General features: G+C 56.0%; 1 protein-coding gene across 1 annotated transcript in view; it reads left to right on the top strand.

Annotated features, from left to right (window-relative positions):
* The first annotated feature begins 235 nt into the window (after nt 1-235).
* The window catches only part of STK32C (serine/threonine kinase 32C), a 70,246-nt gene continuing 49,001 nt past the window's right edge, over nt 236-21,480 (top strand). The window contains exon 1 of the mRNA XM_058810445.1: nt 236-315. Coding sequence (XP_058666428.1) covers nt 261-315 — 55 coding nt within the window. The 5' untranslated portion in view covers nt 236-260. The remainder of the gene's footprint in view (nt 316-21,480) is intronic.

The raw sequence follows: 21,480 nt of genomic DNA, 5'->3' as shown, positions 1-21,480 counted from the left end.
CCGCTGGGCCCCGCCCGCCTCCGCCGGCCCCGCTCCGCTGCCGCCGCCGTGTCCCCGCCCCGCCGCGCTGTGGCCGCCGCGGGCAGCGGGCGGGAGGCGGCGGCGCCGGGCGCTGCCATGCGGGCGGGCGGCGCCGGGGCGCGGGGCGGCTGAGGGCGGCGGCGGGGCCGGCCGCGGGAGCCGCCGGGCCGGCGGGGAGAGGCCGCAGGGCATGCCAGCCGCCTGCCCCGATGTTTCCCTGGAGCAAGTGGAAGAAGAGGATGGGAGCGAGCGCCTCCTCCTCCAAGAGACCCGTCTTCGACGAGCGAGAGGACGGTGAGTGCGGACCGCGATGCTCCGGGGTGCCCGCCCTGCCCTGCCCTGCCCGGGATGCTCTGCCCTGCCCTGCCTTGCCCTGCCCTGCCCTGCCCGGGATGCCCTGCCCTGCCCTGCCTTGCCCTGCCCTGCCCTGCCCGGGATGCCCTGCTCCGGGGCACTCTGCCCTGCCCTGCCCCGGCGGCGCCGTTGCTGCGGTGCCCCGGTTCCCAGCCCGGGGTGCCCTGTCCGGGGGTGCCCTGTCCCGGGGTGCCCTGTCCCGCGGTGCCCGTCCCGGGGTGCCCCGCCCGGCCCTGGGGTCCCCCGGCGGTGCCCCCGGCGCAGCGGGCGGCCGGGGCCGTGCCCGGGTGCGGGGTCCGGCCGGGCGTTGCCTCCCCGCAGGACGCGGGACCCTGCCCACGGACACCCCACGGGGGGCTGGGAAGGGGGCGAGGGGACGGCTCAGTAGCGAAGTTTCGGTCTGTGCACGGACAGCCCCGCTTGGATGGCCAAGTGCCGCCGGCATCAGCGCCGAGCACGGCTGCCAGTGCAGAAAGCGGCTCTGGGGCTTTCCCCAAAACACAGACTGGGGGGGTTAGGAATACGCCGTGAGGTAACACCGTTGCATTCGAAATTTCGGGTGCAGGGTGCAATTTCAGAGGAGCAAGGAAGGAAACTTTGACTGCGGGTGGGGGAAGAGTCGGGAGAGCCATCGGGCCAGCGGACGGGTGCCGGTACCGGGGCACTCCTGGATGCTGGCTGGCCCTGTGGCACCAACCGAGCGCACACACAAATCCCTGTGTGTGTGGGGGTGCTGGAATTGTGCGCTGGATAAACCTGGGGTTCGATGTGCTGGTCTGGGTCTGAGTGCAGCGATGTGAGGGTCGGGGTCTGCTGGGATTGCCCTCGGTGAGGGGACCACACCTGTCTGTGCTGCTCTGGCAGCTGATGGGTTAAATCAGGCAAACTTTTCCTGGCACAAGAGCTGGTTGATTTCTCCAACACGTTTTTATTAGCAATTCACACTGAGCAAGCCGAGTAAAGACACTCAAATCGGAGGCTTCGCTGCAATTACATTCTGAAAACAAAATTTCTTTCTGAGAAGCTTTTAATTCTGCCCTGAGCCTGTGTGCAGCCAGCCAGGGTGAGGGAGCTCTGCAGCTGAATGGCTGCTGGCAGGAGCCTGGGAGCACCTCTCCAGGTACCTTCAATCAGCGCTTTTGCTGTGTCCCAGTTATTGGCACATTGCTTCCTTGATGTCTCCTGCTTTTCCATAATTCCTTGTTAGAATGTGCTCAGAGCAATTATAGTGTTGTTCCAGTGAACTCATATTTACTGTCATGGCACGGTTGCTATGGTGATCTCCTGAGACATCCCAATAACTTCCTTAGATAAAGAAGCCAGTTGATACTTGGCTTTGTGTGTGGCATAATGTGGAAGAGTTACTAGTGACAACAATATTATGAGAAATCAGTTAAAAATATAAAAAGGAAAAGACCGTTTGGTATGTCCAGTTTTGCCCGTACGTGGTTCCTTGTGCTGGATCTCTGCACAAGGATGAGCCTGACTGCTGAAATCCAGCAGATAATCCCTGTTAGTTTGTCAGGGTGTATGTAAATAGAAGGTTAACGTTTATTGTAGTCACTAGTAACACAACCAGCACTAAGATCACACTCCAAATCACTGCAGACCTTACAGTCTTTGTCCCTGACTGCCTGGGGACTGGTCTGGGGCTTCACTGAGTCACTGGCTCCTCTCACAGCGCTGTGGCTGGGGCAGCACGGGGGTGTCCTGGGGTGGGCAGGGATGTGCGTGGAACACCCGCCTCCAGAGGGTTCTCTGCTGTCCCCCTCTGTCAGGAATGGCCATTTCTCCTCAGCCTGGGGTGGGCAGGGATGTGTGTGCTCTCTCTGGTGTGGAACATCTGCCTCCAGAGGGTTCTCTGCTGTTCCTCCTGTTAGGAATGGCCATTTCTCCTCAGCCTGCCCCCGTGCAGCCCCAGGTCTCCTCTGGAGCAGTGCAGGAGCTCATGTGTCACACCCTGTCCCTGGCAGGCCACGGCTGCTGCTGTCCTTGGTGGGGTGTGTGGGCTGAGCTCTCCAAGCCTGGCTCCAAGGGTACACTTGGTATTCCAGAGTATGTCCTAAGGACCTTCTCTCAACCCTCCCCACTTTTCCAGCATCTTTTCTGTCAGTGCTGGCTGGGCTTGTTCTGTGGCAGAGATGGAGGCTGGGCTGGTTCAGCCGCTGTGTGAGGCTGGCTCCTGGTCCATCCAGGGCCAGGCAGCGCAGAGCTGGGCTCTGGGGATCCGTGCCCAAGGGCCAGCTCTGCTGCTCCCTCCTTGCTTCCCTTCCTGGCTGCTGTGCTGTCCCCATCCCCCTGTTCAGGAGCCTTCCCGTGGCCGTGGTGCCAGGTGAGGCCAGGTGTGCCCAGTGCTCTGTGTTGGGCACACCTGTCTGACCCCTTGGGGTGCCAGGTGAGGCCAGGTGTGCCCGCTGCTGTGTGTTGGGCACACCTGTCTGACCCCTTGGGGTGCCAGGTGAGGCCAGGTGTGCCTGCTGCTGTGTGTTGGGCACACCTGTCTGACCCCTTGGGGTGCCCTGCCCGCTGCAGCGTGCCCACCGTGCTCTCCCTGCTTGCTCACAGCCTGCCAGAGATTCTGGCATTTCACAACCGGGGTTCACTAGCAGGAAGGCTGACTGTGAGAGGCAGAGCCTGTGTGTTTGTGTGTGCTCCCAGGCAGCCCTGGCATGGGGAGATGGGTTCCTCTGGCTCTGGGAGCCGCTCTCCAGCTGGTTCCAGTCCCACAGAAAGCTGGCAAGCTGCACGTCCATCAGCTGGGAGGGAGCTGCAGCCTGCCCAGCTGGAGATGCTGCCCAGGGATGCCTTTGTGAGAGCTCAGTTCTGGCGAGGTGTATTGTACCCTGTTCATGAACACAGAAAGCTAATGAATGGAGGGGGAGGAGGAAAAACGAAGTAAGGGGAAAGGGATGGGAAGAAGAAAACAAGGCAAGAGAACAGAAGGGCTGCAGGGTGGAGGAAAATAAGGCAAAAGAACAGGAGGGCTGCAGGGTGGAGCCCTCGGAGCTGGGGTGTGCTGGAGTGAGGAGGGCTCGGTGAGCTGCAGTGAATCGTAGTGGGCTTGTGGGTTCTGCGTTACCACCATGGGCTGTTTTCCATCAGGAAAAACACACCCTTGTCTGCAGGGACTTTTCAGGCTTTGTTATTCATACCTGTAAGGATTTTTAACAACTCCTCCCTCGAGGAGTGGGTTTGTTCTCCAGCCCAAGGGAAGGGTGGGCAGTGCTTGTTTGCTGGCTGAGACACATCTCTCTGTGCAGGGCACGGGGCACTGGGGTGTCTCACAGAATCATTTGGGTTGGAAAAAGCCTCCAGGATCATTGAGTCCCAGCTGTGGCCACCAAGGGATCCCCACCCTGTCCCCAGCCCTGAGTGCCAGCTCCAGGTGCCACCTGCAGGGATGGGCACTGAACCCTCCCTGGGCAGTGCCTGAGCCCCCTTTCCATGGGGAAATTCCTGCTGTGCCCGCCCTGAGCTGCCCTGGCCCAGCCTGGGGCCGTTCCCTCTGCTCCTGTCCCTGTTCTCCCCAGCTGTGCCCTCCTGGCAGGAGCTGGAGAGCGAGAGGAGGCACAGAAGTCATGAGGCTTCTTTGTCATTTGGGCAGGAATTATGCTGTTGTTCTGGGAAACAGCCAGGCAAGCTTTATTGACATCTCCCTCCTTTTTAGAAGAAAAAATACTGTTTTTTTCTTTTAAATTTATTTTTTATGCCAGGTGAGGAAAACCCGTAATTGTGAAGCCAATGGGAATGTTTCAACCCAGATATCTGGAAAATGCTTAGCATAGTTGTTGGACTCGGGCACCAGGGCTGAGCAGGAGAAAATACAGGGCACACTTAGTGCTATAAGCATTGCCCACAGTTGTGTTACTTGAGAGAGGGGGGAAACCACAGCAAGATTTATCTCTCTATGCAATTGTGTCTGAAGAGGAATTTCAAGACTGCATTTTGGATGTGGTTTTTCCTGAATCAAAGTGGTTTACTAAAAAAACTGTGTGTAAATATACATGAGAATCTGTGAAGCCATCTGCTGCTTTGTGCTGTGCTGTGCCTCCCCTCGCTGACACGAGGCCACTGGTCCAGGGTTCCTGTCCGTGTCCTGATGCTGAATTAGCTTTTTCTGCTGATGCTCAAGGTTTTAATGGTGCGACCCAGTGACTTTCATCATTATTAGTTTTTGTCTCAGTCGCTTTCCCCCCATCCCTTGTTTGACTCTACCAGAATGCAGATGGTGTTTTGTAAGGGGGTCGAGAGCAGGCGCCTGTGTTTATCCTACTTGCATCAAAATCAACTTTGAAATGCGTTCCCAGTTCTATAGCTCATGGCTGGAGCTCTCGCAGTGGAGCAGCCTGACTGTGGGAAGTGTGTGCTCAGGGCTGGCCTGGGTCAGGTGCAGTGTCCCTGGGTGCCATGTGCTTGTGATAGGTCTGGGGACATCCTGCTGTCCTGGGAGAGGGACCTGGGAGATGGATCCAGGGATCAGGAGAAGTGTTGTCTATCTCTCTTCTGAGGTGATCAGTGCTGGTCTTGGGGCAGCCAGCATGGCCTGGCTGTGTGCCCTGGTGCCCTGAGCATCGTCCCTGCTGCTGCTGGTGCCAGCCATGCTCCTCCTGCCCCGGCTGCTCCTCACAGAACCCGGCTGTCACCTCAGCTGGGCAGGGCTTGCGAGCCCTGGGCAGGAAATGTTGTCCTTTTATTGGAAATCTATGGTCCAGTGCCCAGTAAGGCAGTTGTAAAATCCCAAATACTACTTATTTGGGGTCGGATGCAGATGTGTTAATGTCCATGCTCTGCACACCACTGACTGGAGTGTTCCCTGCTCTGACTGCAGGGAGAGCTTTTCCCATGGCCTGACTTTGATGGCTGTGGGCTGGGAGCACAGATGCCTTCCCTGATATTTAAACACAAGGGAAAAAAGCCTTTCTGTGTTATCAAAGTGGTAGCTAAGTAAGCAGGCGGGGGGAGGAGGGAGTGGGATGGCAAGGAGGTGCCAGCCGAGCTGTGTTCAGCATCCTCAGCAGGGCTTTGCTCCGGCTGCGCCCGGCTCGGGGATGCTGTGCCCAGGGACTGGCTCCCTCTGGGCTCTCTGTGCCCAGCAGAGCCACTGCCCCTCGTTCCTGACAAGCACTGGAACCTTCCTAGGCGTGAAGCTTTGCCGTGTGTCGTTAATGCAGAAATAGGTTAATCCTGGGAATTCGGCACTTTCAAGCCATGGAGGTGTGGGGTGCCGTGGGCAGTATGGGGTGACTGGCTCTGAGCTGTTTAATGGCTGTGCTGTCCTCACAGCAGGGCTGGCTCGAGTCTCAAGAAAAGCCAGTCTCGAGGGGCTCGTGTGTCTGTGGAGATCTGAGGAGAGGAGATCAGGGTGAAATGAGTCCTCAGGGCAGCCGAGACTGTTCGCATGGAGCTGGAGTAACAAAAAAGGAACAAACACACCAGCAGTTTGAAGGACACTTGATGCATAGGGAGGGACAAGGACAATCAAGGAAAAGTCACTGGAAGTACCATTTGAGTGAAATATTAAATCAGATTAATACTTGTTGTATTCTGTGGAGGCAATGGTCCTCATGACCAGCTTGGAATGGCTTTCCTGTGGTTTGTGAATAACATGCAGGAGCACGTGGCTGGGGATGTGCCCTCCTTCCCCCATGTCCCCAGGGCTGGCGTGGTGACCTTCCCAGCAGGGCTGGCACTGCGCTGTGCAGGTGCTGGCACACCCCTCTGTACCAGCACCTGCACAGGGGTGTGTGCCAGCCCCTGCACAGGTATGTGCCAGCAAGGGGATCCGTGCTGGCTGGTGCTTCTCTCCTGAGCTGGTGTCGGGCCAGCCTGGGAGCGGCTCAGCTTCTCTGCACAAGAGAAGAGACCTGTCAGTGTCCTCTTTCCCTCTGCCACCGTTCTCCAGGAATTAAATTGCTCTCGGTGACAGTTGTGGAGAATTAGAAGTGCTTGGGAATGTGGGAACAGCCGTGTCTGAGCAGTGCCAGGCAATGAGGTGTGACAGTGTGACAGCGTGCCAGTGCTGATGGCTTCATTTACATCTCAGGTGCTGCTCAGGGCTCCCCCAGTACCTGGCAGAGCTGAGGACGTGCAGGCACTGAATGATGTTCAGAGTTATGTGCCTTGCTGGTTTGCCTGTGCCCATGAATCCTTACAGGCCCATGGTTAGCCCTGCTGTGTAATTAAATTAAATGAAATTAAACTGCAATGTAATGTCTTTATAGCTTTGCTGATGTTTCTGGAAGCTGATCAATGTCATCTATTAGTGCAGAAAATACCTTTGCTTGGTTCTATGGCTCCAGCAGAGAGCTGGGGGGCTCCTGAGGCTGGCGATGCCTGAGTGACTTGCAGGGTGACCTGCAAAGCACAGAGGTTCCTTGTTGTCCAAACCGGCACTTGGCTGCAGCTGAGCTGTCCCAAGGTACCAGTGGTATTTTGTGTTTCCATGGATGATGTGTGCACTGGAGCCCTGAGGAAGCCCCAGAGTGGCTCTGAGCAGAGTGGGGAGGGCAGGAGTGGGGCTGTGGGGGCATCGCAGGTTCTGCTGTGTCACTTGGGGTCTCCATTCCTGCCTCAGCTGCCTTTGCCCAGGAAAAAGGAATTCTTTCTCCTTTCCACTATTATCCTGACCATAACCCCCTCCTAACCCCTGAAAGAGAAAACGCACAACTCACAAAAGTTGCCATCCCTGCTTAAAATACTGGGGTGGGATTTGTGTCCTGGGATTTCAGAGGGATCCCTGGTGGCAACAAAAGGCCATCATATGAGTATTTCAGATATCCGGGCCGGGAAAAAACCCCAAGGAACAGGGAAACTTGGTAGAAACTGGGGAAGAAACTTAGATTGAGAATAACCTGTTGGAGTGTTTGGGAACTCAAGAGCTGAGGCAGCAGAGAGCAGCATTGGTGTGTAGGTGGGGCAGAAGGCACACGCTGGTTCCTTGCAGAATTCCTGTACTCTTAATTCTGTGTCTGACAAAGGTCAGGAAGGTGGGCTGGGCAGGCTGAGGCTGAAGCTCAGGCTCCTGCTCTCCGTGAGCATCAGGAGAAACATTTCTGGCTGAGGGGGAATCTGCTCTGGGCCCTGCTGCTGCATGGGCACCACTTCACCCACACGCTCAGGGTTTCGCTGTCAGGAGGATGTGGGATGTGGGATGTATGATGTGGGATATAGGATATGGGATGTGGGATATGGGATGTATGATGTGGGATATAGGATGTAGGATATGGGATATAGTATATGGGACATAGGATGTGGGATATGGGATATGGGGTATAGGACATGGGATACAGGCCACCTCCAGTGTGGGAGATGTGGCACATTAGACTGCCCTGTGAAACAAGTGTCAGGGTCCACGGGAGAGCCACACACTGCCCCTTGGCTTTTTGTGCACTGGTTCCAGTCTTAATGGGAACTGGCAGGCAAGACCAGCCAGCAGGGAACACAGAAAATGATACACATTATGTTTGGATTGTTTGCACTGTTGGAGAACGTGCTTTATGCTTCACAGAAAATAGGGCCAAAGCTTGGTCCCCAATAATTTGCACTCTAAAGGCTCAATGCTGCATATGGTAAGCACATGAATAATTCATGCCCATGCAAACAGGCCCCATGATTTCACATTCAAGCCTGATTCTAGGTTTGCTCAGAACTTTGAACCAGCATGGATTAGTGGCCCTTCCAGCACAGAAGAGGCTTGGCAGGACCTTGGGCACAGGAGGGAGCAATCCCCTCTCCTGGCAGTGCTGGCTGTGTGTGGAGCCTCCGTGTCAGCCCTGCTGGGGTGGGCTGGCCACAGCCTGGGGTGCCTCTGGGCCTGGCTGGGACACGCTGGGGTTCCTGCTGTGCCCTGCTGCTCCTGTAACAGCACCAAGGTTTGGGGGAGCTGGGGTGATGCATGGGGCTGTGCGCCCAGCACAGAGCTCTGAGCTCCCCAGAGTGCTGCTCCTGTAACAGCACCAAGGTTTGGGGGAGCTGGGGTGGGTGCAGGCTGTGCCATGGGACAGGGGCAGGAGGTGCCAGCCTGGGGCTTTGCTGGGCTCCCTCTGCCAGGGCCAGCCCAGGAGCTCTGTGGCCGCCCCGGTGCAGTGTGGATGAGTGCAGGGCCAGGGGCTGCTGCTCTGCTCCATGGGTTTTATTCCTTGTGAGATGTGAAATGCCACAACAGGAGCATCGCAAGCAGGTGTCCAAACAAGCACAGCTGCAGCGAGGCAAACTCAGGGATTGATTAATGAATACTTCCAGCCTGTTGTGTGTTTCTCTACACGGCTTTCTGATGTAAAGATCAATCTGTGGATTTTTTAAAAAAATAGCAGGTTTCTTTTAACTAGAACAAATTGCCTCTGTTTCTCAAAAGGCTGAGTAACATCAACAAACAGTTCAGTCTGTGTTGCCCCTCAGCACTACTTGGGAAATCATTTCAGCTAGTGCTTCTTCTGGCCTTGGTTTGGATTTTTCCATGCTCTGAGCTTGGCATCTCCGAGGGCACCCCTGCCTCCCCCTCTGCTCTCCAGAGGCCCCTCTGCTCCTCCTGCTCTGTGCTCTGTGGGGTTTTTCCATTGCCAGCCCTGCTGCTGCTCCCTTGCTGGGGCTGCCCGGGGTCAGTCCCTGGGGTTTGCTCCATGGTGTCCCAGGGAGGGTGGCACTGGGCAGGATGGGTGCCCTGGTGCCCAGTGCTCAGTGCTGGGATGCTGAGCTGGCACAGCCCCATCTGTGCTGGGCAGCACAGCCTCAGGAGCTGTGCAGGGTGAGCAGGGCTGTGCCAGGGGCCTGAGGGGCTGTGCAGGGTGAGCAGGGCTGTGCCAGGGCCCCAGGAGCTGTGCAGGGTGAGCAGGGCAGTGCCAGGGGCCTGAGGGGCTGTGCAGGGTGAGCAGGGCTGTGCCAGGGCTCCAGGAGCTGTGCAGGGTGAGCAGGGCTGTGCCAAGGCCAGCAGTGCAGGGTGAGCAGGGCTGTGCCAGGGCTCCAGGAGCTGTGCAGGGTGAGCAGGGCTGTGCCAAGGCCAGCAGTGCAGGGTGAGCAGGGCTGTGCCAGGGCTCCAGGAGCTGTGCAGGGTGAGCAGGGCTGTGCCAAGGCCAGCAGTGCAGGGTGAGCAGGGCAGTGCCAGGGGCCTGAGGGGCTGTGCAGGGTGAGCAGGGCAGTGCCAAGGCTCCAGGTGCTGTGCAGGGTGAGCAGGGCTGTGCCAGGGCCTCAGGAGCTGTGCAGGGTGAGCAGGGCAGTGCCAGGGCCAGCAGTGCAGGGTGAGCAGGGCAGTGCCAGGGCCCCAGGAGCTGTGCAGGGTGAGCAGGTGGTGCCCAGCCCATGGAGGGTCCATGCCCCTGCTCCCCGTGCTGCTGCCAGCCCTGGCTCCCCCCCGTGGGTGATCCCTGACAGGAGATGTTCCCTCTCTCCAGAGCCAGAGCACATCACTGTGCTCCAGAGAATTCCATCACAGGAGTAGGATGTCTGCTTTCCCCAGAGGATTTGGACTTGGTGAATAATTCTGTTTGACATCTGCTGTGAATTTGGGTCCGCTCTCTTCTGGTGGAGCTGAAATGAATGCTGGGTGGTTGTGACCCATCCTGCAGGTGCAGGCGGGCCAGCCCAGTCCCTGTGAGCTCGGGTGGGGGCTGCCCATGGAGTGAATCTGTTCTGACACCTCCAGAAGGAAGATCAGGCTTGTTGTTGGACAAGGAGCTCCAAAGGGGATCACTGCTCCCACCTGGGCTCCAGCAAAATATCTTCAGGTACTCACACTCTCCTGTGGTGCTTTTTTCCTCCCCACATTTACTGTCACTGCCAGCACATGGCTGTGATAGCCTCTCTTTCACACTGTCCTGCTCCTAATTTTCCTTCTTTGCTGAAAAGAGCCTCTTCCATGGCCAGAGCTGTGGGAAATGCCTGCCCAGCTCAGTGAGTGTCAGAGGACAGACCTGCATGTGGGGACAGTGGTGGTGCCAGAGTCACCAAAGCCCTGTTGGTGCTGCCTGGGTGTTTGTTGGTGCTGCCTCAGTGTTGGTGCTGCCTGGATGTTGGTGCTGCCTGGGTGTTTGTTGGTGCTGCCCGGTGTTGGTGCTGCCTCAGTGTTGGTGCTGCCTGGTGTTGGTGCTGCCCGGTGTTGGTGCTGCCTCAGTGTTGGTGCTGCCTGGTGTTGGTGCTGCCCGGTGTTGGTGCTGCCCGGTGTTGGTGCTGCCCGGTGTTGGTGCTGCCTCAGTGTTGGTGCTGCCTCAGTGTTGGTGCTGCCTGGCTGTTGGTGCTGCTCGGTGTTGGTGCTGCCTGGCTGTTGTGCTGCCTGGTGTTGGTGCTGCCCGGTGTTGGTGCTGCCTGGGTGTTGGTGCTGCCCGGTGTTGGTGCTGCCTGGGTGTTTGTTGGTGCTGCCCGGTGTTGGTGCTGCCTCAGTGTTGGTGCTGCCTGGTGCTGGTGCTGCCTGGATGTTGGTGCTGCCTGGTGTTGGTGCTGCCTGGGTGTTATTTGGTGCTGCCTCAGTGTTGGTGCTGCCTGGATGTTGGTGATGCCTGGGTGTTTGTTGGTGCTGCCTCAGTGTTGGTGCTGCCCGGTGTTGGTGCTGCCCGGTGTTGGTGCTGCCTGGCTGTTGGTGCTGCCTGGTGCTGGTGCTGCCTGGTGCTGGTGCTGCCCGGTGTTGGTGCTGCCTGGCTGTTGGTGCTGCCTGGTGCTGGTGCTGCCTGGTGCTGGTGCTGCCCGGTGTTGGTGCTGCCTGGTGCTGGTGCTGCCCGGTGCTGGTGCTGCCCGGTGCTGGTGCTGCCCGGTGCTGGTGCTGCCCGGTGCTGGTGCTGCCTGGTGCTGGTGCTGCCTGGCTGTTGGTGCTGCCTCAGTGTTGGTGCTCTCCAGCCTCGGCCCTGCAGCTCCTGGAGCTGCTGCTGGTGCCCAGGCTGCCCTGGGGTCCCATGGAGCCCCAGGTGGGTTTGTGGCAGGCGGGAGGGCCAGGGCAGAGCAGCAGCATTCCCCAGCCCCTCAGCTGCTCTGCAGCAGCTCTGTGAGCAGCGCATCCCTGTCCCAGCCAGAGGTATTTTGGGAGCATGTCTGCTGCTCACGAGCCTCTGGGACAAAGATAGGACCATGAGCCCGAAATAGCACCCTGGAGTGCACACCCCACAGCGGCTGCTCTCGAGAGGGAAATCCAGAGTTTGTTTTCGAGCCATCATCGCTGTGTTGACAAGGCTGCCGTGGGGAAGCGGCCTCAGCTGGGATGTCTGAATTAGCTCCAGTACACACACTCAGTGCACACCGTTCCCAGGGCTCAGCAGGGACTGTGCCTTTGGGAACAGGTGTTCCACGCTGAATCCCAGAGCCCTGGGGCTGGGAAAGCCCTGCCAGCCCGTGGAGCCCCAGCTGTGCCCATGCCCACCCTGTCCCCAGCCCAGGCACTCAGTGCCACCTCCAGGGGACACCTGCAGGGATGGGCACTCCAACCCTCCCTGGGCAGTGCCAGTTCCTGAGCCCCTTTCCAAGCCATGGAGGAGCTGCTGGTGGAGGGTGTGCAGCCACCAACGTGCCCATGTTGAAAACCACAGCCCCAAAGCAGACATCACTGTATTTTCATGTATTTTCATGTATTTTCATGGTGCTGATCCATCCAGTTACCAAGACATGAGCCCTGCTGCCAGGTCAGCTCTTTTTCAGGGTTTTTTTTTTCTGTTCTTTTTGATTTGCTTTCTGGGGCTCCAGCAGTGTGAAATGCTGCAGCAGAGACCATCCTTCAGTGCAGTGTGTGCAGCAGTGGTGGGAAACAAGGAAATGGCATTTCCCAATGAAATGTCTCTGCTGTTGCATCTCTTGCAGCTCAAATGCAGCATGGCTGGAGCACAGTTTGAGTTTTTGGTGTATTTCCCCAGTGCTCTGGCAGCTGTCACCAGCCCCAGCAGGAGGAACAGGACTGTCTTTCATGACCCACAATGAATTTGCTGGTGTGGCAAGTAGTAAAAGCCTCTTTTGATGGAAAACCAGAAGCAGCTGATTGTAGAAAATATTCTTAGGCTCTCTATGTTACAAAGAGTCGTTGTCCTGGGACTGTTACATATGGCAGGAAACTGCAGTGCTTCTGGATAAAGATTTGGGAAGAGCAGTGATGATCAGGAGACATAAAATCAATGATGGAATATGTGATATCAAAGAGAATGGGGTAGGTTGTTCCCCAAATGAGCTGTGTTTGTCTCAGACCTCTTAAACCCTGTTGTGTGATTTTTTAAAAAAAGGAATGCTGAATTCTGTCTTGTTTTCAGCAGTTTTTAAGTTCTCAGTTAAAAATGCTTGTGTGTGATCCATCACACAGTGGTCATTGCTGTGAGCCCAGCAGGTTTGTCACAATCCCTTGCTGTTTGCTGCTGCCTAGAACATAAAGTTAAGCAAGATGTGGGTGGCTCCTTCTCCTCTCTGCCCTGAGCAGCTTTTGTGGCTCTCCTTGGGTGCACAGAAGAAACCTGCCAGGTCTGAGGGCTTCAGTTACTTGTGGTGACTGATTTAATGTGGCTCTTTCTTGGAAAAGTGTTCTTAATTATTAATATTGCTGTTTCTTCTATTAATTAACATTTTAAGTCTTCCAAGTACAGTCGCAGAGCCTTCTCAAGTACTGAAGTTAGCCATGGTCTGTGTGCTTTGAGTGTCTGTGAGCTGTTTCCTGGTCTTTCAGTACAAAGCCCTGTTGTTTTCCCCTCTCCTCTCTCTGCAGGACGCAGTTGTGCGGTTGCAGGAGGGTGGGATGAGGTTACAGCATGAAAAAGGGCATTGGATTTCTGTTAGCAACTGGTGCATCTCTGGGATGGCTCGTTATTCTCTGTATTGCCATGGCAGCGGGAAGGGCTGGTCGGGGTGAGGGCAGGGTCCCCTGTGCCACCCCAGCCTGGCACTGGGACACGCTGGGCAGTCCCTAAAGGAGCTCTAGCACAGCTCTGCCCTCTGTGCACAGCCCCTTTGCTCTCGTTGTGCCTGAGCAGACACAGCCCTCCTTCACTTTGTGTGCCTCCCCTGCTCAGGTGAGATTCTGGAGCCAGCCCAGCCCAAAGCTGGCATCGTTCTGCCTGGAGCTGTGGGTGTGTCTGAGCAGAGAGCCTCCCCTCTGCCCCAGGCACAGCCCTGTCACTGCTGGGGAGAGGTCACACCTGTGCCTGAGCCAGGAATGAGCACCGAGCACAGGGCATGGCTGTGGTGCCACAGTCACACCAGGCACAGCCCTGTCACTGCTGGGGAGAGGTCACACCTGTGCCTGAGCCAGGAATGAGCACCGAGCACGGGGCATGGCTGTGGTGCCACAGTTACAGGCACACTTGCAGAAGTGATTCTCTCTTTAGGATGGGGATGCACCATGGATGTTCCTGTCCGCACAGGTTCCCTTTCTGTGCCCCCGTGTGTCCCACACTGGTGTTCTCTCAGGATGTGTGTGAGGAGTGACTGGGGCTGTTCTGGCAGACAGATCGGGTTTCCCATGCGTGACCCCAGTGGGAGCTCCATCCCCCAGGAGTGTTTTTAAACCTTTCAGTGAAGCCCCACTGCTTGCAAGTCCTTTGTGTCTCACCACGATGCAAATGCAGCACAAGGCTTGCTGCAAAGTAGGTCTGTACTGTCGGTGTTGGTGTTGGGCTCGAGTGGAGCTGTGCAGTGCTGTCAGATCCGTGCCCTACATACCTCAATCCCTTCTGCAGGTGCTGCCGGGGGGTGTTTGGTCCATCAGATGTGGTACTGAAGTTGGTCCATCAGGATGTGGCACACCTCTGCCTGCAGGTGAACTCTTGGTTGTTTTATTGGCTCTGGCACAGAGGGTTTGCCCAGGTGTGCCCAGCCCAGCCCAGCAGGGATGCTCTTGTTGGTTTGCCCTTGGTGCTGAGTGTCCCTGTGGGTCACAGAGCCCTCTCTCAGGCCGGTGGGTGTCCAGGTGTCACAGATGTGGTGACAGAGTGTCCCTGTGGGTCACACAGCCCTCTCTGGGGCACATGGGTGTCCAGGTGTCACAGATGCCAGTCTGCCTGGTGAGTGGAAGTGACCATTCCTGTGCAGGGAGCCCCTGCTGCTGTGGGCTGGGAGCCCAGGCTGTGCTGTGCCCCCACATTGTCACAGGAGCCTGTGGGTGCCCTGGTAGGCACCCCTGCAGCTGGTGTGCTGGGACATGAGCTGGGAAGAGGCAGAGGGAATGGGAAACTGGTCCTGCTGTTGGAGCTTCTGCTGCTTTTAGCCTGATCACTTCACATGGTTTGAAGCTCGTCCCCTCTGTTGGTCCCTCTGACACCCAGTGCAGGGCCGTGGCTGCCCCTGCATCCCAAACCTCTGTGTGTCCCCTGGGTGAAGGAGAAGCCTTGGGTGGCGTTAGGGGATCAGTGTGCCCCAGGAGGGACACACACACACACACAAATCCTGCACTGGTCCCCCTCTGGAGCCCAGGGCTGCCCTGGCACAGCGTGGCCAGCACCAGGGAGGTGGGTTTGGTGCCACACAGACCCCACGGCCTGGCTGAGATCACTCCTGATTAATGCACTCTGTGTTTGGAGGGCAGCGAGAGGCCTTTGAGAGGCACTCTGCTGCGGCTGCTGGGTGACACTAATTACTGGCAGTTAATTAAGAGGCAGTTGAGAGGAGAGCTCTGAGGGACGGTGGGGGCACAGGGTGCTCACTGGGCTGATCTCGGTACCCTGTCTGTGTGGCACCCCTGGCTGTGCCCCTCGGCCCTGCCATGCCCCATGGAGCTCGGGATGTGCCCGAGGCGCTGAGCTGCTCCCAGTGCCCAGCACCCCTGGTCACCCATCCCACCAGCCTCTGCCCCCTCCTGTCAGCCACGTCCACCCCAACACCTGCACCTTCCATTGCCACCGCAGATGTCTATCGGCAAATGAGCAAAGTAGACGTTGCTTGTTTGTTTTGACGATTAGAGTAGAGATTTAATTACACTCCTTCCTCATATACTGCCGCATGTCATGTGGTGTGCTAGGCGTAAACAAAGATGTTCTGCTGCCGTGAGATATGGGTATTAAAGACACAGAGTGAGCCTGCAGCCTCAGCTCTGACACTGGTGTCAGTCAGCTGGGGCAGCTCCCAGCACCTGCACCCTGGTACCTGTGCTGTGTGCCAGCAACGGGCAGGGCTGGGCACAGGTGGCACCCACAGTGCTGGGGGACCCTGGGTACCTGTGCTGCGTGCCAGCCACGGGCAGGGGCTGGGCACAGGTGGCACCCACAGTGCTGAGGGAGATAGGAAACAGAAATGTAAGAAAAGAGAGAAAGCCGCGTCTGTGTCTTCAATGATTTGAGGCAGCAGCTTCAGGTATCATAGCAGGAATACAACATTTCAGCTCTGAGTAAGTTCTCTGTTCAGAACAGTGGGGATCCTCAATGCCATCATGAAAAGGGCCCGATTTTCCTGCTCATCACTTGCTGCCTTTGAGGAATCTGTCTTAAAGCCTGAGCCTATTGTGTCGTGTGAAAGCAGCTGTAGCATTGTCTGGCAATGGCAAATTGGCAATGACTTTGCATTTCATAATTAGTTAACAAGGAATCATTTACAATGAGCACGTCTCTCAAACCCCATTGAAATGTGCAGCACACATTTGACATTATTAATTAAAAACAGGAACTTCAAACGCTCTCTGGCAGCAGCTCCATGGAGCCATTGACAGGGACGAGGCCAGATCAAGGCAAGGGTTTGAAATTCTTTCTGAAAAGGTACTTTGGGACTCCAGGGTTATCCAGGAGGGTGTAAGAGACCTCTGACTGTGTTTCAGATCCCCCAGCCCTTATCCTGAGGCTCCCAAACAGGGCTCTGTGAGCTCCCCCACTCCCAGGGAAGGCCAGTCCATCAATTGCGTCCTGTCAGAAAACCTCTCAAAGAGATAATCTAGGGGGAAATATTTCTAGAGGTTCTTGTCAAATTACAGAGAGCTTTAATTAAATGAGTGCCCATTACTTAATGGCAATTATGGAGAGAAAATCCTTATTTCTAAAAGAGGCAAAGCTCCACTTTCCTATGGAAAATTTACTTTTTAAAATAATAAATTACAGATGGATTATTCTGCTCCAGAACTGAAGCCCATCTGTGCTTTTGGGGGCCCATCATTGCTTTGGGGTGTCCATCAGTACTTTTGGGGGCCCATCAGTGCTTTTGAGTGCCCATCATTGCTCTGGGGTGCCCATCATTGCTTTGGGGGTCCTGTCAGTGCTTTTGGGGTGCCATCAATGCTTTTGGGGTGCAATCAGGGCTTTTGGGGTGCCCCTCATTGCTTTAGGGTGCCCATCCGTGCTCTGGGGTGGGAGCATGCAGAGCCCTGGGGGTCTGAGCCCTGCTGGCACCCCGCACGGATGCCAGCCCTGTCTCTGTGTCGCCGCAGAGCTGCTGTGGCACTGAGCAGGAAAGCATGGCCCAGCCGTGCTGGTTTGGAAGCACAGCAGTGTTTTTGAGCCTTGCCTTACGTCTTTGGGGTATTTTTATCGTCTGCCTCATTCGAACGGGCTCAACTGAGTCATCCCATCCCCAGTTTAGATTTATGCTCCCTGTCCTCCCACTCCAGCAGGACCCAGATCCTGCTGGCACAGCCTGCTGCTGGCCTCGCTGGAGTCAGGGGAGTCTGCCATTGGATTATGTGGGCACTGGGTCAGGCGGTTCTGAATGTTTATACATTTTATTTAGCAGCCCTCTGAATTTAATGAGTGTCCATAACACAGTAATCCATAATTTATCTTAAATAAAGACAATAGATTAGGTTGCAGTTTAATTATTGCTTGTTTTTGTAGCTGTTGTGGGGTTTGTGTAACAAAATACAGAGAGGAAAAGCCACCTTCCCTAAATTCCAGCCCTTCCTTTGTGCAGGATTAGGGGCATAGCTGTACCCCTTCCAGTGGCACTGCTCCTGGCATGAAATGACAGGACTGTGGCTGAGCAGGTTGTGTCTGCTTTTGAAACTCCAGTAATCATCATTCTGATTCCTTGGTAATAGAGAATCAGGGGGTCACTGACACATTTTCTGTGCTTGCACTGACTGCAGGCTGTGACAGGAGCAGAGGGAACGGCCCCAGGCTGGGCCGGGGCAGCTCAGGGCGGGCACAGCAGGAATTTCCCCATGGAAAGGGGGCTCAGGCACTGCCCAGGGAGGGTTGCAGTGCCCATCCCTGCAGGTGGCACCTGGAGCTGGCACTCAGGGCTCTGGGCTGGGACTGGGAGGGCTTTTCCAGCCCCAGTGGCTCTGGGATTCTGTGGTTTTCCTTCCACAGACACCTGGCTTGTGCTTATTTGGTGAACAAAACCCCTCCAAGTGGGACAATGGACAGCTGCTCCTCTTGCTCACTTCCAAATGGTGAATCTTGTATTTATGAGAGAGAGCTCCAAATATGGTCCATCTGGTGCAAGTTCCTCAGCTGTTCACTTCACAAGAAGAGAACGTTTCCGTGTCTCTGCCATGATGTTCACATGAGGAGCTGAGCCTTTTAAAGCTGTTCAGTGTTTTTCTTTGCTGAAGGGTTGTGTCCATGTGAGAAATCCCTCTAAATCCTGCACCTTGTGTTCCCAAAAGAGCAGGTGTGCAGCCCAGGTGTTAAGCCCAGGCTCCCACAGGTGGCTCAGGTGGCCTCCCTGTCCATGTGCTCTGCTGGGAGCACTGGTGCAAGGCCTCTATTCCAGTTCTGGGCTGTGCTGTGAAGGTGCCAGGTTTGTTCAGTGGGGCACAACCAGGCAGAGCTATGGTGCTGTGGGTGCCCAGGGCTCAGGGCAGCTGTGGGTGCTGGTGCTGGTGCTGTGGGTGCCCAGGGCAGCTCAGGGTGCTGGTACTGTGGGTGCCCTGGGCAGCTGTGGGTGCTGGTGCTGGTGATGTGGGTGCTCAGGGCTCAGGGCAGCTGTGGGAGGCTGGTTCTGGTGCTGTGGGTGCCCAGGGCAGCTGTGGGTGCTGGTGCTGTGGGTGCCCAGGGCTCAGGGCAGCTGTGGGTGCTGGTGCTGTGGGTGCTCAGGGCTCAGGGCAGCTGTGGGTGCTGGTGCTGGTGCTGTGGGTGCCCAGGGCAGCTCAGGGTGCTGGTGCCGCTCCTGCCTGGGGAGCTGGGGGCTGATCCCAAGGGTGCTGTTTGGGGGAACCACCCCATTCCCCCCATGGCTCCCGGGCTGGCTCCAGTGCCTGGCAGCTCCTCTGGGTCAGCTGAAGCTCCAGTGCTGGATGCCATGGTTAGAGATGGGTGTACAAAAAGCTTTAGGAAGTGCAGGAGGAGCTTTTTGCCAGGGATTTTAATTTTGCATTGAGTGTAAGGGAGCGGAAGGAGTCAGACAGAGTCAGGAGAGCGGGGAGCTGCCCAGAAATAATCTCCTGTCTTTGCCTCTGAGAGCTCTGAGAGTTTCTGATTGATTTCAGCAGCACTGGAGCCTGGAATGCAGGAAAGTTGCAGGAGATGTGGTAGGTCAGAGATGAGATGGTTTCAAGGGTTGTGATGTGAGAGCTGCTAAGAATAGAGCGTGGCAGGGACAGAGCAGTGTCAGGCAGGCTGAGGGCATGGATCTCCTGCAGATCAGCAGCTCTGGCCGTGGCAGCAGCTGCAGGGATGAGGTTTGGGGGAAATTCCTTAGAGAGCTGCCCTGCAGGAGCAGCAGTTGCCCTGGAACTGGGCTGTGTGATCCACAGTAAAGCCTGGACGTGGCAGCAGCCTGGGGAGGGGCTGGGGGGACTCTGCCCAGGGACCTCGAGCTGAACGTTGGCACCAGGTGACAGTGCAGAGGGATGGAGACACCTTCTGCTGCTGCAAAAGAGGCACTGGCTGGGTTAATACACAGGAAGGAAGCAGTGGTTGGAGGCTGTGGAGGGTTTGCTGGTGGCATGGACAGCCAGCTCCATGGGGCAGGCTCCCAGGGCCAGCACCGCATCAGGAGCTCCTCAGGGTCTCCTCATGGTGCACATGGCCAGCTGGGTAAACAAAACCCTCTGCAGGTGTATCTGCAACTTAATGCTTTTCCATAAAATATTCATTATTCCATTTCGGAAACTAATTTTTGCTGAAAATTATTTCTTAAGAATTCTTGATCACCTCAATTAGAAAGAAGAACAATTCCAGCACACTCAGAAATGCACTGGCATAAATGGGAATAAAAGCTTTTGGTTTCCTGTGCTGCCTGGCAGTCGGGGTGTGCTGCGAGCAACTACTGCAATTGCCATTTCCATAGCACACACACGCACACACATTAAATTTTGATTCACATCTCTGACATCTAGAAAATTGCTCCTTAACAAAAGGAACATTATAGGCATGCTACAAAATACAGGCTTGGTCTGGCCACACTTTGGATAACTCTACCCTATTCTTTAGAAAATTGGTTTTATTGCTGATAATTGGGCTAAAAGGAAGACTATTTAATCCTGGCCAACCCAACTTTCTGGGACATTAAGTTCTAATAGGCAGATATAAACTGGTCTTAATAGATGAATCTGACATCATCTGGCTGCTTATTAACTATTAAACCTTGTTTCAGTAATTCTCTTGGCAGCTCTGTGTGTGTTGCCATAGTTTCTTTGTTAACAGAGCAAGACATTAATGCATTTTGAGTACTTCTTGCCCAAAAGACATGGAAAAACACCTTATGTTTAAAGATGCAAAGCGCTGCCTGCTCTGTGGCCCTGCAGCTGGTGGCACTCGGGGCGTGGCTGTGCCCAGGAGCCTCCCTGGTGCCACCTGGGCTGTGCCACCTGGGCTGTGCCACCTGGGCAGCCAGCTCAGAATTGCCTTGGTACCAGGGGCCGGGCAGCAGAGGGGAGTGAGGTGTGTCTGGCTGGGGACACCTGGGGACACACAGGGATGGGGCTCAGCAGGCTCCTGCCTCAGGGGCCATTCCCCAGCTCTCCCCTGGGAGATGGGCTGTGTCCTCTCCATTCCCCTGGGAGATGGGCTGTGTCCTCTCCATTCCCCTGGGATTTGGGCTGTGTCCTCTCCATTCCCCTGGGAGATGGGCTGTGTCCTCTCCATTCCCCTGGGATTTGGGCTGTGTCCTCTCCATTCCCCTGGGATTTGGGCTGTGTCCTCTCCATTCCCTCTCCCCTGGGATTTGGGCTGTGTCCTCTCCATTCCCCTGGGATTTGGGCTGTGTCCTCTCCATTCCCTCTCCCCTGGGATTTGGGCTGTGTCCTCTCCATTCCCCTGGGATTTGGGCTGTGTCCTCTCCATTCCCTCTCCCCTGGGATTTGGGCTGTGTCCTCTCCATTCTCCCTCCCTGTTGCAGCGCCATCCCTGTGAGAGCCATCCCCATGGGGGCACCTGGGCAGTGTGACCATGGCCACGCCAGCCTGGGCTGGAGCTGTTGGAGGGCTCTCAGTAAACATGAACAACATCCAATTGGTTTCTTCTCCTTGTCTGGGGGGTAGATCAATCTGGAGGATAAATAGGCTGAAATCAACTCCTGTCTTTGAGCTGACAGTCATCAGCTTCAGCCTGAACCTACTGAGGGAAAATCTGTGGGGGATCTGTACAGTAGTCAAAGGCTTTTCTAAGTAATTACAGGCTTAAGGGAAGTTGTAGCGTTGGATAGTGACAAGTGGTATTTATTCCATATTTTGTTCAATATTGTAAATTACATATTTATTTTAAAAATAACAGGCATCAGCTGGACCAGCATCTCCTCCTGCACTGGGGATGCAGCAGCAGCTGCCTCTGGACTCCCCAGCTCCTGCCAGAGCCAGTGGAGTCAGCCAGCAGTTAACATGGCAGTTTTTAAAGGAAAAACAATTGCCTACGGATCTGCAAAGTCAACCTTGGTTTGCCTGAGCAGCTGGGAAGGGCCTTCTGTGGAGAGGTTCCTGTTTGGGGATGATTCAGTGTCAGCGCTCGGTTCCGTTTCCCTGGGAGATGCTTGGTAGGAACTGCAAATGGGTAGCTGAGACACTGGCATTGTTTACAGGCAGGGCTGCAGTGCTGCTCTGGGTGGGATTTGGGCTCTGCTGGGCAGCTCCGTGGCCATGGCACAGAAGGGATTTGGGCTCTGTGCTGGGGATTTGGGCTCTGCTGGCAGCTCCGTGGCCATGGCACAGAAGGATGAGGAGCTCAGGGCAGGGAGTTCTCCTGTGCCCGGTGCTGTGGCCAAGCTCTGGTTGCACAGGCTGTTCTGTCCCTGCTGGAACTCTGTCCCTGAGGTGCAGCTGGGTGGGGAATGGCTCAGCCCAGCCCCGGGGCTGGGAGG

Source organism: Ammospiza caudacuta, chromosome 9, assembly GCF_027887145.1.
Source record: "Ammospiza caudacuta isolate bAmmCau1 chromosome 9, bAmmCau1.pri, whole genome shotgun sequence".
Classification (NCBI taxonomy): Eukaryota; Metazoa; Chordata; class Aves; order Passeriformes; family Passerellidae; genus Ammospiza; species Ammospiza caudacuta.
Note: the sequence above shows the minus strand (reverse complement) of the source record. Positions and strands in the feature narration are given on the sequence as shown.